Source organism: Petaurus breviceps, unplaced genomic scaffold (assembly GCF_028583685.1).
Source record: "Petaurus breviceps papuanus isolate PSGF00001 unplaced genomic scaffold, PetGlider_PUasm1.0 187, whole genome shotgun sequence".
Taxonomy (NCBI): Eukaryota; Metazoa; Chordata; class Mammalia; order Diprotodontia; family Petauridae; genus Petaurus; species Petaurus breviceps.
This window is the reverse complement of record NW_027185799.1, coordinates 25,865,633-25,880,327: the sequence shown is the minus strand read 5'-3', so window position 1 is coordinate 25,880,327 and position 14,695 is coordinate 25,865,633. Positions and strand designations below refer to the sequence as shown.

The 14,695-nt window shown below is 38.2% G+C and overlaps 1 protein-coding gene across 1 annotated transcript in view; it reads right to left on the bottom strand.

Annotated features, from left to right (window-relative positions):
* Positions 1–232: 232 nt before the first annotated feature.
* ERMP1 (endoplasmic reticulum metallopeptidase 1) overlaps positions 233–14,695 on the bottom strand; it is a 58,097-nt gene continuing 43,634 nt past the window's right edge. The window contains exons 11-15 of the mRNA XM_069090784.1: positions 14,102–14,254; positions 6,207–6,409; positions 5,395–5,510; positions 4,594–4,757; positions 233–3,793 (exon numbers count right to left, since the gene is read on the bottom strand). Of these exons, the coding sequence (XP_068946885.1) occupies positions 3,629–3,793; positions 4,594–4,757; positions 5,395–5,510; positions 6,207–6,409; positions 14,102–14,254 (801 nt within the window). The 3' untranslated portion in view covers positions 233–3,628. The remainder of the gene's footprint in view (positions 3,794–4,593; positions 4,758–5,394; positions 5,511–6,206; positions 6,410–14,101; positions 14,255–14,695) is intronic.

Genomic DNA, 14,695 nt, shown 5'->3' with positions numbered 1-14,695 from the left:
TGTGTGCACGTGCATGCGTGCACACGGGCTGATTTCTGCTTTCTTGTTGTTCCTAAAGGTGAAGATGCGTAACTAATACAGGCCCTTAACTGCTTTACCTTTTAATAACAGGCTGAGGTTAAAAGCCGCACAAGCTAAGAAAAAAATGTGCAGGGAGGGTTTCTAGACCAAGAGTGGATGGCAGAAGGTAGGACAATAAAAGAGAAAAGGAATAAGCATGGTTGAGCCTCAATTCATTTTTACTATTTCTTTATTTAAAAAAAATTTTTTATTAACACTTCAAATGTTGATTTAACAGTAGCAATCCCCTCCAATCCACCACAGCTGAGAAACTAGTAACTCCCAAATAACCTGACTAATTTCTATGAAGCTGAGATGTAGTTTCAATCAAAGGTAGAAATCCTACCATAATACACATTCCAGTTAAAATGTTATATTCTTTGGTCACATCATCCACCTTAAAAAGCCATCATAATTATATTTTAATTACAATTTTACAAACGAAACAGATTTTTAAAAACGTATGCAAACCTTGAATGGAGGGGAAAGGGAGTAGGGAGGAGGGAGAATTTCAGAGGCTGAACAATGTTTCCCTACCAAAAGAAAGCAGGATGTTAAAAAGTTTAAGTAACATAAGGCAGCAAGTAAATCTTCAATAATCTAAAACAAACCAGGCAACTCAAATCAACAACTGTATGTGTATGTGCATGTGTGTATACATACACACAATTTGTATATTTATTTTTATAAAGAAGGCTTCCTGAGTCAGCAAGCTGGTTATCTATGCGCACAATTATTGCTTCAGTGGTAACATTTTAAGGGTTCATACCATGCTTATTTACATTTGTTAAACTGTGACAACAGGAAACTGCATTTGACAATCATTCTTAAAGTCAGAGGCACAATGTAAAATTCGGAAATAACTAAGTCACCCTTCTTCACACTTTCCCCAAATATTGTGCTACTTTACAGCTAAAATGCTGTATAAAATAGAGCATTTGTTATGATTTTAAAAGACCTTTTTCAAAAGGAGTCACTGATCTTGTCAGAGGCTCTAAAAAATATGAATGAGTTCATTTATTCCAGATGCCACTGATCTGATAAGAACAGCTCAATGTGCTTATTATTAAACAGCTCTGAGTGTTTTACTTATTTGAACATTTCTGGCATATAATGCATAAATGGAACCTTTGCATTAACATTCTAATAAGCCAGTGGGTATCTCTGTACTAACCACCTGGAAAGCCCAACTCCTGTGACAGCCAAACTTCATAATGATCAACCCAATTAAATGAAGACTTTTTTTTAAAAAGGACAAACATTCCAAAAAGTAAAGAAGAAAATCATGATTACCATCAAAAGTGAATAGCAGCATCTCTCCTTAACCAGGAAAAACTCAGAGGGAGTATTATTTTGCTTTCTAGGGTATTTATATCTATTCCTAATAATAAATCTAATCATCTGTTTCATGTTAAGCACACAAATGGAAAATCTACACCTATGTAGCAATTTCAGGAGAATCTCTGTCCTATTCATCTCATTTTCATAACAGTGGGCCAGAATTATCTTTAACAGCTGTTACCAAATACTTCAAACCTTCAGCAACACAAAATTAGAAATGAACAATCATTAGGGGCGGCCAGGTGGCTCAGCAAGTAAGAGCACCGGCTCCAGTGTTGGGATAACCTGGATCAAATCCGGGCTCAGATACTTAGCACCACACCCAGAAATAACTGGCCGTGTAACCTTGAGCAAGTTACTTAACCCCGATTGCTTTAAAAAAAAAAAAAAAAAAGAAATGAACAATCATCAAAAGGCCTGGTGGGAGCCAGACGCAGACTTTGAAGTGGGTTATGAATGGAAAGTGTGGTGTCTCAAAACAGTTAAGCCTCCAGAAAGCAGTGTTAGGCCTTGAGGCACCTACCATTCAGGTAGTCATGCTGTCTGCTGTCTACAGGATTCACTTTAGTTTGAATGAGCCACAAATCATGGAGGCAACTTACAGAGAAGATTTAAGCAAACTATCCTATTCTGTGGTCCCCAGCTTGTGAAAACAGCACCCTTTCTCTCCACCCTACTCCCACATCAAATGCATAGACTGTGCTCACTTCAGATAGGCAGACACTTAGTTGTTTTTCATCTCTACTCAAGGGGTGTCGTCCACTGTATATGAAGAAAGTTTTAGTCTATAGTCCTATGTACTTGTTGAAGCTCAGTAAGTATGACTGAGTGCCCTCTTTTTAATTTTTAATTAAAGAAAATCTAGTAGAGTTTACTATCCATATGCTTAAATCTGTCTGCTATAGGGACTCGATATACACTCAAGACATTTCTACTCCTGGAGAGCTACCTATAAGCTGTATAAAAAATTTTTTCAAAACAAAAACACATCACAAATCAAATACCAAATTCCTGGGCACTATCACATTTTCATTGTATGTTCAGGTGTCCAATCTCACAAAAAGACATATTCAAACTCAAGGAAAACTAGTCATGCTAGATAATAAAGGAATGGGTTTATAGAACTAATCATACAATAGAAAGTGACATGAACCCAGTGCAGTATCTTCTGCATTAATAAATATCTAAAAGATGCAGAAATAACCCAGAAAAAATAACGAATCCTAAAAAATAAAAGAAATCAGAATAAATATTTATAAAATATTCAACCACACACACAAAAAAAAAAGGCCAAAGGGGCAGCTCAGTGCTCTGATGCTGTAAGTCAGGATCATCTTGCATATCTCGTCTGGACCCAGTACTAACAGTGCTCTGAAAAGAAAGGCCTGTGAGAACCCAAAGGAAAATCTAGCTTCTCCATTCCCTAAAGTGGTATATTCAAGAGCAAGTACACAGATTTCTAGGAAAATATAAGGCATTGAAAACACCACGGCCAAGATACACAATGGTGATCCAAGACACTGGCATGCAAGTCCCAATATTGGTGAATATTCCAAGTGCAGTAATGCATGGGAACTCTTCAGTTTCTTGAAGGATTACAGTTCATTAGAGCTGGAAAGAGACTTTGAGAGATCATCTGTTCAGTTTGAACCCTTCACATAATCATATTATCCTCTACACAGCTCAGTTCTAATTGGCATCACTACTTCATACGATGTTCTACTCACTGAACAACACAAAAATGCTCTATGGCTTTAAATCAGAAATGCTATTTCCCTCCATGACACTAATTTGACATCACTTAATTTCTACATGATCCTGAGGGAAAAGTTTACAGAGTAGTGTTTTTTTCCCTTTTTCTTTTTAAAAGGTCACATAAAATAAGACACCCTTGCAAATGGCAAATGGCAATCCCCACATGGGCTTCACTCCCTAGCATTTTCAAGAACCAAAAAGGTCATACCCCAACATACCATCTGTTGCTTGAAGCCTTTTCCCAGCCTCTCTTCTAGCTGAAGCAAGATAGAGTAAAACTATCAGTTGTCAAGAGGGGCTCTCCCCACAATTTTTAAGAAGTTCAGCTTCCATACCACACTTGAAAGCAACATAGCGCACCTAATAATAACTGCTGAACTGAGCCAACTACCTTCTTTAGGTCATATTCTACATCACACAGGAATGGAGTATGGCATTAGCCATGTTCCTACATTCTCCTAAACAGAGAAGATTAAAATACATATAAGTCGTAGGTGCAAACCCAACCAGAAGGAAATGTCCAATCTGGGAACCTGTCCTTCAAGGCATCCAGCTGGGGAGACCTCTTGTCCTCTCCAGAAAAGTAATGGGCAGCTATGGCCACAGTGACCATTCCTTCAAGATGTTCTTCTGAGACCTGGCAGAAAGAATGGGGCAGACTTCATTTAGCATTTAGTTCCTCTTGCCCTGACCTAATCATTACCATTTCATTCCAAATACAATTTAAATCTGTCCAAATAAAATGCATATATATCTGTGCCCCTGAGCACAGATACTTTGATACTGGTCAAAGAGCCTCAAAGAGCAAAATGATGATGAGTGAGAGAACCAGTAAATGGGCAGTTTTTACATACCAGAATAAAAATAAAAATAGAATTTTGTTGTCAAGCATGTGTCAGCAGTCAAATTAAAAAGCTATTCACTTGGAGAAATTAATACTTTCTTTCTGCAAGAATTTTTAAAATAATTTTTAAATAAAATTTTTAACCAAATAAAATAAAATCTACACCCAAGCTATTCTGTCTTATGCTAGTCATGTCTCCCCAACAAGGCAGAGGAGAAACTCACTATCATGAAACTCTTCAATCTGGGTCAAAGTCAGGGTTCAAACAAAACATATCACTCAAGTCACCTAACATGTAGGTAACAGGTACAAAATAAAGTACTGGGTGATTTGGTTCTACTTTAAATTAATTCCAGCTCAGGTTGTCCATTTTATAGTCACTCTGGTGCATACATTCTATAAACATCACGCCTAATCACAAGGAGGTACCACTTTCCTTCTGGAGCCACCTCTCACCTGAACCATCATTCCATTTTATCTCCAGTGTGGTGATTTTTAACCCGTATGGCCTGAGTTCAATGACAAGTTCAATGTTAGAGAAATTTCTAAAGTTAAAAGTGCTGAGAAATCAAAATCAATTTCCTTCTTCCCACCTGCACATCTATCCAGAATTGCCAGGGAGAAGCCTGTAGTCCATGAGAATAAAATACAAAATAATCTCCTCCTTTACTGGTAACTGGTGTACCATTGCCAAGAGACCACTGGGAAAGTGTTGACCCTTCATGTGTTCGGACATAGAATGACATATGACTAGGACCTATATAATAAAAAAGTAGAATAATTTAAATTAAGGAAAATTATAATGGTAAAAAGTCAGCACTCTCCTGCCCAAACCCATCCATGAGTGTTCGAGTCTCAAAATATCTATTTACTCACCCCAAAAAATCTAGTCCATATTTATATCAGAACAGTCAGTGAGAATGAGTTTCAGTTTCTGGGAGGACTGATACATACAACCCTCAGCACAGCCCCCAAACATGTCATGGTTCTGATAAGGAGGGATATCACCTATGATTTGCCATTTGTGCTAGCTTTCAAAAGACCAACTCTACCACATTATAGGAATGACAAATATTCCAACATTAGGTACTGCCCTATAAATAAAACTACCAAAGGAAATTAAGAACCATAAATTGACTTTAGGCCATGAGAAGAGCAGCAAAAGAGAATGAGATCAATAAAACAAGTCTACTTGTGCCAAATGAAAGACCAAATTGAAGCCCAGTATCCAAATGAAGATAGTAAATGTTAACCTGAAGTATGATGATCCTAACCAGGCTCAATTATTTTTAGAGAAACTAAAAACCTTTCCAAACTTACTCATCATAACACTAAATTAGAAAAACCCCAAGTAAAAGAAAAGGGTAAAAAGGAGGCAGATTAATCTTACTTACCTATTACTTCAAAGATTAACTTCATAGATTCCCAGGGTGTTTGCTCTTTGGATATAAGCTTAAATTGAGCAGGCTTTCTGGGAGAAACTTCTGGTCCGGGAAGATACCAATTTTTCCTTATTTGAGAAAAAGGATATTTAGAGCTTTAGAAATATTTTTCAATTTTATGGAATCTCAAGTGAAGAAGTAATAATGTACACTTTTTTCAACACAGTATCTTAAGCACTGAAGATGTCTAGTGCATATTAAAGTAGTAGTTTCTATGGTAATAAACTGATTTTAAAAATCAACCAGTTAATTCTATGGGGAAAGAATCTAAGCAGCACCTCTTGAAAGAGCTAGGGAATTAGTCAATAGTCAAAAATATATCACCAAAAGTCAAGTTAATAAAAAAAGCTTCAATCCCTGCTGTGACCACTACCCTCCTCCTTGTCTCTTCTTGCCCTGGGCTTTCCTTCCCAAAATAAAAAGGCTTTCTAGAGAAATTTTCTGATTTTTCTAAAATACCTAAACAAGCTAAATGAGATTGAAGTTTCCTGCTCAATTGCTGTCTATGAGAGTCTCCTAAGCAAGTCCACCCTTTCCAAAGTTCCCAAAAAAAGAATCCCTGAGGTTGACAAACTGCAGCTGAACCACCAGTGTAAAACTTCATCCCACAAAGCAAGCAGAATTTTCAATAACATACATACAGTGAAAAGGGTTTATGATTCTTCATTAGCATAAATATTTAATAATGGAACACTGAGTCACTCATAGGTATTAGAAAATCTCCATTCACAAAAGGACCTAAAAATAACAATGTTCCTACCAACCTGATTAAAAAGTGCACTGGAAGATACCAAGGGAAACCACAGAGGGGAGCTGCTTCTTCACAGGGGGCTCTGATGGTGTCATTGATCTCAGGAATATGAGGAGTGATGTGAGACATTCCAGTGTAATCAAATCCATTAATCCATATTCCAGAGTCTCTCTTCACTACATTTCCATCCAAGCCATGAAATGTTCTAGTTAAATGCTTTAGAGAAAAATTAAGAACACTGATTAATAAAAAAAAAAAAAACTAAAAACAAAACAGGATATAAAAAACCATACCCGAAAGCAATTTTAAAAAATAAAAATGCAGCTCTCCCTAAACAATGATGTAAATGTTAGTTACTTAAGTACTAAGATAACTTGATTCACTGAAACCAAACTGAAACTCCCATAAATGGTTCTTTAATATGGTAATGATAAAACAGGATTTCTCTATATCATATGTATTCATTTATTCCCCAAGTTAATTTCCTATGATAGTCTCTATTTAGGAACCTCCTACTTTTAGTTCTTCTCCCCTATTTTGTTTCAAGATAAAGTATATCCAACTGTCAATAATTTAGGGGCCATTTACACAACCTGGAGGGGGCCGAGCCAAGATGGCAGAGTAGAAGCAGGAAATTCCAGGAGCTCCCCCCACAACCACCTCCAATACCTGTAAAATATGTAAAATATAACTCTAAACAAATTTTAGAGCTACAGAACTCACAAAGTGACAGAGAGAAACAAATTTCCCACTGAAGCCATCTTGGCAGGCCAAGGAAGGGTCTATCACACCGGACTGGGAGCCAAGCCCAGCTCCATATGGGCTGCATGGTCCCAGAACCAGGGCAGCCCTGACCAGACTTCCAGACCTGCGGCCCAGACCCAGCCAGAGCAGACTTCAGGAGAGTGAATCACCAGCAGCTGTGGTGGGTTGCAGACTTCTCAAACCATAAACGCCAAAGACAAAGTAAAAGGTTAGTGGGAACTCTGTTGGAACTGGATGACAGAAGAGCACAGTCTTGCCCCTGTCCCTGGGGCAAGAGGTGGTGGAGGTGCTGTGCCTGCAGCTGCTGCCGCGTGGCTGCTCCCAGAGCTCCTGGCCTGCAGATCAAAGGGAGACCAAGTGACCATTCACAGTGTAATCGCTCTTGCTTTGACCTGCTTAGATCTGAATTGCAGTCTTGGGTGGTGGTCCTGGGGTGTGTGGCCAGTGTGCCAGAGCCTGTGGGGGCTGCAGAGAGGGCACCCTCCTCAGACCTCTGACAACATTTGTGAAACCCCCAGCAATTTGGGACAAAGCTCTCCACTCTGGAAGGATAGTTCTACTGTGGCAAAGAGTTCAAAAGTCAAGTTAATTGTCTGGCAATATAAGCCAAACAGAAGAAGCACAATCAGACCATGGAATCATTTTGGGGGACAAAAACAGTCAAAACATGGAACCAACAAAGTCAAAACTCCTGCATCAAAAGCTTCCAAGAAAAATATGAATTGGTTACAGGCCATGGAGGAGCTCAAGAAGGATTCTGAAAATCAAGTAAGAGAAGTGGAAGAAAACTTGGGAAGAGACATGAGAATGATACAAGAAAATCATGAAAAGAGAGTCAACAGCCTGCTTAAAGGAGACCCAAAAAAATACTTTAGAAAATAACAACTTAAAAAATATACTAACTAAACAACCTAGGAATTATCCAGGATTCCTAATTCCCTTCTATTTTTCTTTCTTTTAACATGTTAGCACTTCTATAAAAAATAACGGCAAGGAGAGGATCTAGGAAGACAGCGGAGTAGCTCAGAAAATTCCATGCTCTCAAGATTTTCCCCTACAAAAGAGATAAAACAGCGCCTTAGGGCAAACAAAGTGGGGGGAGGGGTGGAAAAAATAAGAAGAGGGGCACAACTGGGGTCTTCCTGGGACAATTTGAGAAAATCAGAAGAAAAATCCCAGGACAAGGTTTGGTCCCTGTGAAGAGTGAACACCTCTAGGCTGGGGTCCCCTTTAACAACAAAGCCACTTAAACAAGAAGGCACAAGCCCTGGGGTTGCTTGGTTTGAGAAGTTGCCTCAGCCCCAGTCACAGGAACTTTTATCCCCAGGAAAGTGAGGGAAGTTAGATGTCTGAGCCTGGGAAGATCAAGTGAACTTCTGCTGACAAGGTACACCAGATCCAGCTGTGCTGCAGAGTGGTGATTGGGGTGAGAAGGAACCAGCACACTCCCTAGTGAGCACAGAAGCAGTGGGGCTGAAAGCCCCTCACTGTGGGCACTGACAAGAGGCTGGAGGATTGGCTTTGTTATCAGGCTAGAGAAGAGAACTGAAGATCTGGGGCAAGAGGTACCATCTCCCATATCCCAGGGCTAGAGGTAATTACAAAAATTAAGCTATTACCAAAAAAATGCACATGCAAAGAAGAAAAAAATCCAACCATAGAAAGCTATTATGGAAATAGAGATGATCAGCGTTCATTTTCAGAGGAGGATACCGAAGTAAAGAAACCCCCAAAGAGTAATGTCAAATGGCCACCTACCCAAAAAGAATTCACAGAAGATCTTTAAAAAGATTTTAAATATCAAATGACAGAGATGGAAGATAAAAACAAAAAGAATAATCCAAGAAAAACAAGATTATGAAAGCAAAATCAACCAAAGGGAAAAAGACATCCGGAATCTTAAGGAAGAAAATGACTGCTTGAAAATCAGAATTGGGAAAGGTGAAGCCAAGGAAATTAAAAGAGATCAAGAAATAATTAAACAAAATACAAATGATGAAAAAAAGAAGAGAAAGTGAAACATCTTATAAGAAAAACAACATATTTGGAGAATAGATCAAGAAGAGAAAATGTAAAAATAACTAGACTAACTCAAAGTTCTGGTCAAAAAAAAAAAAGGAATCTTGGTACAATAATATAAGAAATAATTAAAGAAAATTGTCTTGAAGCATTAGAACAAGGGATGAAAGTAGAACTAGAAAAAATCAGTACTTTAAAATGATCCTATAAGGAAAACTCATAGGAATATTATAGTAAAATTCCAAAACCCCTAGATCAAGGATAAAAATACTAAAAGCATCGAGATTAAAACAATTTAAATATGATGGTCCGACAATCAGAATCACACAAGACATAGCAGCAGAGACAGTATCAAACCACAGGTCTTAGAACACTATATATCAAAGAGCAAAAAGAACTGGGGGCTCCAGCTGAAAATATCATATCCTGCAAAGTTAAGCATTATTCTGAATGAAAAAAAATGGACATTTGATCAACTGTCAGACTTTGAAGACTTTGTTAAAAAAAAAAAAAGAACCTTAACTTAGAAGATTTGACATACAAGGGCCAAAAGAAATATAAGGTACATACCAAAGACTGATCATAAAGTATTCATAAGGACAGACTGTTTATTTTTTGTATGTGTAAAATGTAATGTCTAAGATTCTTATTAATAATTACGATTGGGGTAAACCTGAGTATGAAATGAATTTAAAAAATAAAGCCATTTAGGAATGGCTAAAAATTAATTACAAATGATGTGCAAGAGGAAGAATGGATACAGAGGAATTAGATGGGGGAAGAGGGTTGGTAGTTCTGGTAACCTACTTTCATCGGGAATGGGTTTAAGAGGGAACAATACATATATTTTATAAAAGCCTTCTAAAATTCAGAAGAAATAAAATGGTAGGGGCATAGGGAGGGGGGATGACAAGAGGGATCTTTAGAGGGAAGGATGAGGGAACAGGTAGAAGAGGCGTATAGAAGGGTGTTTAGATTTATGGGAATGGAAGGATATAGGAGGGATAAGGGTAGGCAAATAATAAGAGGACAAGGTTAGAAGTAAAGCAAAGGAGGCAGAAGGGATAGGAAACAAGAGATATGCACAAACATAAAAACAAAGATCAGTAGTAATACTTATTTAGGAAAGTATATGTCTAGATATGCATTTATGTATACAAATGTATATATTTACATTTATATATATTTACAGTTACAGCAAAATATAATTTATTTGTAGCGAGGGGGGAGGAGGACAAAATAAAAAAGTATACAGTAGAGAAAAAAAGAACTTACAAAGAAGCAAAGATGGACAGAAAAAGTAGAGCCAAGATGGCAGAGTAAAAGCAGGGACTTGCTTTTGTTCTCCACCAAACCCTTCCAAATACCTATAAAAAATAACTAAACAAATTCTAGAGTTGCAGAACCCACAAAATGACAGAGTGAAACAAACTTCCAGCCCAAGGCAACCTAGAAGGTCGACAGAAAAAATCTACTGCACTGGGCTGGGAGAGAAGCATGGCACAGATGGGGCTGGAGCAGACCTCAAGGGACTGAATCACTGGCAGCTGTGGTGGTTTCCAGACTTTTCAATCCACAAATGCCAAAGATAACTTACAGGTCAGTGGGAAAGGTCTGTCTGGACCTGGGTTAAAGAGGAGTGTGGTCCAGCCCCAGGCCTGCGGCTGCAGAGGCAGGAGCAGCAGTGATCAGAAGCAGATAGCAGGGATCTCTTTGCTGGTGCTGAGGCAGGATTCTCTTCCTTTGTCCTGTTTGGATCTGGATTGTAGTCCTGTGTGACAGTCCTAGGGTGAGGAAGAGCACTGCTGTGGCTGAGCTTGTGGTTGTAGTGTAGAGGGAATCCTCTTCACAGTTCCAAGGTAGAAAAGAGTGCTTGTGGTCTCTCAAGGACCAGAGCACAGGCCAGGAAAGAAGTAAACACCTCTTTTTTGATCAAACCACCTTGGAAGAACTGAAAATTTACAGGCCCCTAAAAGTATCTCTAAAAAGAGCTGCACAAACCCCTTGAAGCTTGGAACAGTACACCTTCCACACTACCTTAACAAAGAGTTAAAAAGTCAAGTATAGGGGCGTCCAGGTAGCACAGCAAGTAAGAGCACTGGCTCCAGTGTTGAAAAGACCTGGAGATCGAATCCCGGGCTCAGACACTTAGCACCCACCCAGAAACACCTGGCCGTGTAACCTTGAGCAAGTTACTTAACCCTGATTGCTTAGGGGCAGTCAAGTGGCTCAGCGAGTAAGAGCACCGGCTCCAGTGTCGGGATGACCTGGATTAAATCCGGGCTCAGATACTCAGTACCACACCCAGAAATAATAACTGGCCGTGTAACCTTGAGCAAGTTACTTAAGCCCGATTGCTTTAAAAAAAAAAAATCAAGTATATGGCTGGGAAAATGAGTGAACAGCACAAAAAAATCCAGACTACAGAATCTTACTTTGGTGACAAAAAAATCAAAACATAAAACCAGAAGAAGACAACAAAGTCAAAGTTCCTACATCCAAAGCCTCTAAGAAAAACATGAATTAAGTCTCAGGCCATGGAAGAGCTCAAAAAGGACTTTGATAACACAAAATTTAGCAGTTTCTACATTGAAGGATCAGAGGATTTGGAATATGATATTCCAGAGGTCAAAGGAGCTAGGATTAAAACCAAGAATCACCTACCCAGCAAAACTGAGTACAATCCTTCAGGGGGAAAAATAGACATTCAATGAAATAAAGGAATTTCAAGCATTCTTGATGAAAGGACCAGAGCTAAACAGAAAATCTGACTTTCAAATACAAGCATCAAGAGAATCATGAAAAAGTAAACAAGAAAGAGAAATCATAAGGGACTTATTAAAGTGGAACTGTTTGCATTCCTACATGGAAACATAATATTTGAGACCTTTCTCAGTATTAAAGTACTTGGAAGGAATATACATATATAGATAGGTAGATAGATAGATACAGAAATACACATATACACACATACATACATATATATATATATATATATATATATATATATATATATACACACATATACAGACAGAGGGCACAGGGTGAGTTGAATATGAGGAATGATATCTAAAAAATAAAATCAAGGGGTGAGAGAGGTATGTACTTGGAGAAGGAGAAAAGGAAAAGTAGAATGCAGTAAATTATCCCACAAAAGAGGCAAGAAAAAGTTTTTACACTGAAGGGGAAGAGGGGGAGGGGAGAGTGAATGAGTGAATCTTACTCTCGCTGGATTTGGCTTAAGGAGGTAAAAACATACACACTCAATTGGGTACAGAAATCTTTTTTACCCTACAAGAAAGCAGGAGGGAAGGAGCTGGGGGGGGGGGGGTAGGGAAGGGGGGAAAGGGGGGGGGGGGGGGTAATCAGAAGCAAACACTTTATTATTTTTTGCTTTTTGGAGGGCAGTTGGGGTTAAGTGACTTGCCCAAGGTCACACAGCTAGTAAGTGTTAAGCATCTGAGGCCATTTTTGAACTCAGGTCCTCCTGACTCGAGGTGCTCTATTCACTGTGCCACCTAGCTGCCCCTAAAGATAGTCCCTGTTCTTTTTTTTTTTTGAGGGAGGAAGGTAGGGCAATTGGGGTTAAGTGACTTGCCCAAAGTCACACGGCTAGTTTTGTGCTAAGTGTCTGAGGTCGGATTTGAACTCAGGTCCTCCTGACTACAGAGCCAGTGTGCCACCTAGCCGCCCCCAGAAGCAAACACTGTTGAAAAGGGACAGGTTCAAAGGAGAGAACAGGATAAATGGGGTATGGGATAGGGTGGAGAGAAATATGATTAGTCTTTCACAAAATGACTATCATGGAAGTGTTTTGCATAACTACACATGTATAACCTGTATCAAATTGCTTGCCTTCTCAATAAGGATGGGTGGGAAGGGGATAAGGGACAGACTTTGGAACTCAAAAGTTTTTAAAATGAATGTTAAAAATTGTTTTTACATGCAGCTGGGAAATAAGATATATAGGAAATGGGGTATAGAAGTCTATCTTGCCCTACAAGAAAGTAGGGGGGAAAGGGGTAGGGGGGTGGGGAGTGATAGAAGAGAGGGCAGACTGGGGGAAGGGATAATCAGAATGCATACCATCTTGGGGTGGGGGGAGGGGAGAGAGGAGGAGAAAATTTGGAACTCAAAATCTTGTGGAAATGAATGTTAAAAACAAATTTAAAATTTAATTAAAAAAAGAAAAGATGGGACAGTTCTCAATACATGTATTATTTATTATACAGGCTTTCTTGAAAGAAAAATGTATTGTTACATATTTTTAATCCTTTCGTTCTGCTAAGCACATGACATGTTTTTTTTTTTTCTTACTTTGTATTTAAGTTTATAATATGCTTTTGTTTCTTTTCTCTATTCTATATTTGTGTTCTGGCCTTTGAGTCTAAAATAAAATTAAAAAAAAAAATTTTTTTAAGAAGGACAAGAAGATTTCAAGAAGGCTGACCCTAATCAAGTACTAGTATTACTCTACAGAAGCTCATTGTGGTAGATTCCAGCTATCCAAAAGAATGTGCAAGGATCATGTTATTGATCAGTTTCCTTTATCATGTGATACTACAGAAAGGAACTATCTTCAATTTCACCAGCATTCTTCTAAACAAAACAGCCTGATTTTGCCAAAATTTAGGGGAGTTCAAGATTTGTTATCAGTCTAGAGAAATGCAAATTTAAATTTATCGTAATATAATTTATAAATATATTGATAGCAATTATGTATTAAAACTGAATATCTAGTCCTCATACATTTTCCCAATGTAATGATTTTCAAAAGATATAATTTTATTTTTGCTTGTTCTGGTTTGGCTAAGTGAACATATTTCTATTAACTCACTAGGAAATTATATTTTATCTTATATCCAAGTGACAAATAAATGCTCTTCTTGATGAGCATACCACTACTAAGCTTTTTCTTTACTGCTATACACCTAAAAGGCCAAGATCAGCTCAGATAATTCAAATCAAGAATGAGTGTCTGGCTTCCTGATGACCAATAAAGCTCAAAATCTTCCTAAAATCTTAAAGTAACTAAAATAACAAGGTTGCTGTTTCTAAAAAAAAAAAAATACCTATATATATACACACACACACACACACACACACACAGAGTTTTGTTTTTACCTGAAGAAAAACTCTCTTGGGCTTTGGATTAGCAGGATCAGCACTATATGGAAAGAAGATACCACTGCAAACAAGAAGGAATGTAACTGCACATACTGAAGCCAAAGCAAATATTGTCACCTTTGTGTTTTTGACAAGATAGATGAAGGTAATCTGAAGAACAAAACACAAAAATAGGCATCAATAACAGATAACATTAGTTAAAAAGATACAGTTAAAAGCATTGACTTGAATCAATTTTCTACCCTATAACCAAAATAAAGTCACAAGGAATTTCCCACATAGCACTACCTAGTAACTTCTCTGGCACAAAGAGGACACTGACTGTGCAAGAGGATCCCAGCAGAGTAGATTCTGTTACATAGAAAGGTGTGACACTACCATATCAGCCATAATGCTGACTGACTTCACACGCAGCTAGTCAGGATCCCAGCAGAGCAGATTCTGTTACACAGAAAGGTGTGCACACTACCACATCAGCCATAACACTGACTGACTTCACACGCAGCTAGTCAGGATCCCAGCAGAGTAGATTCTGTTACACAGAAAGGTGTGCACACTACCACATCAGCCATAATGCTGACTGACTTCACA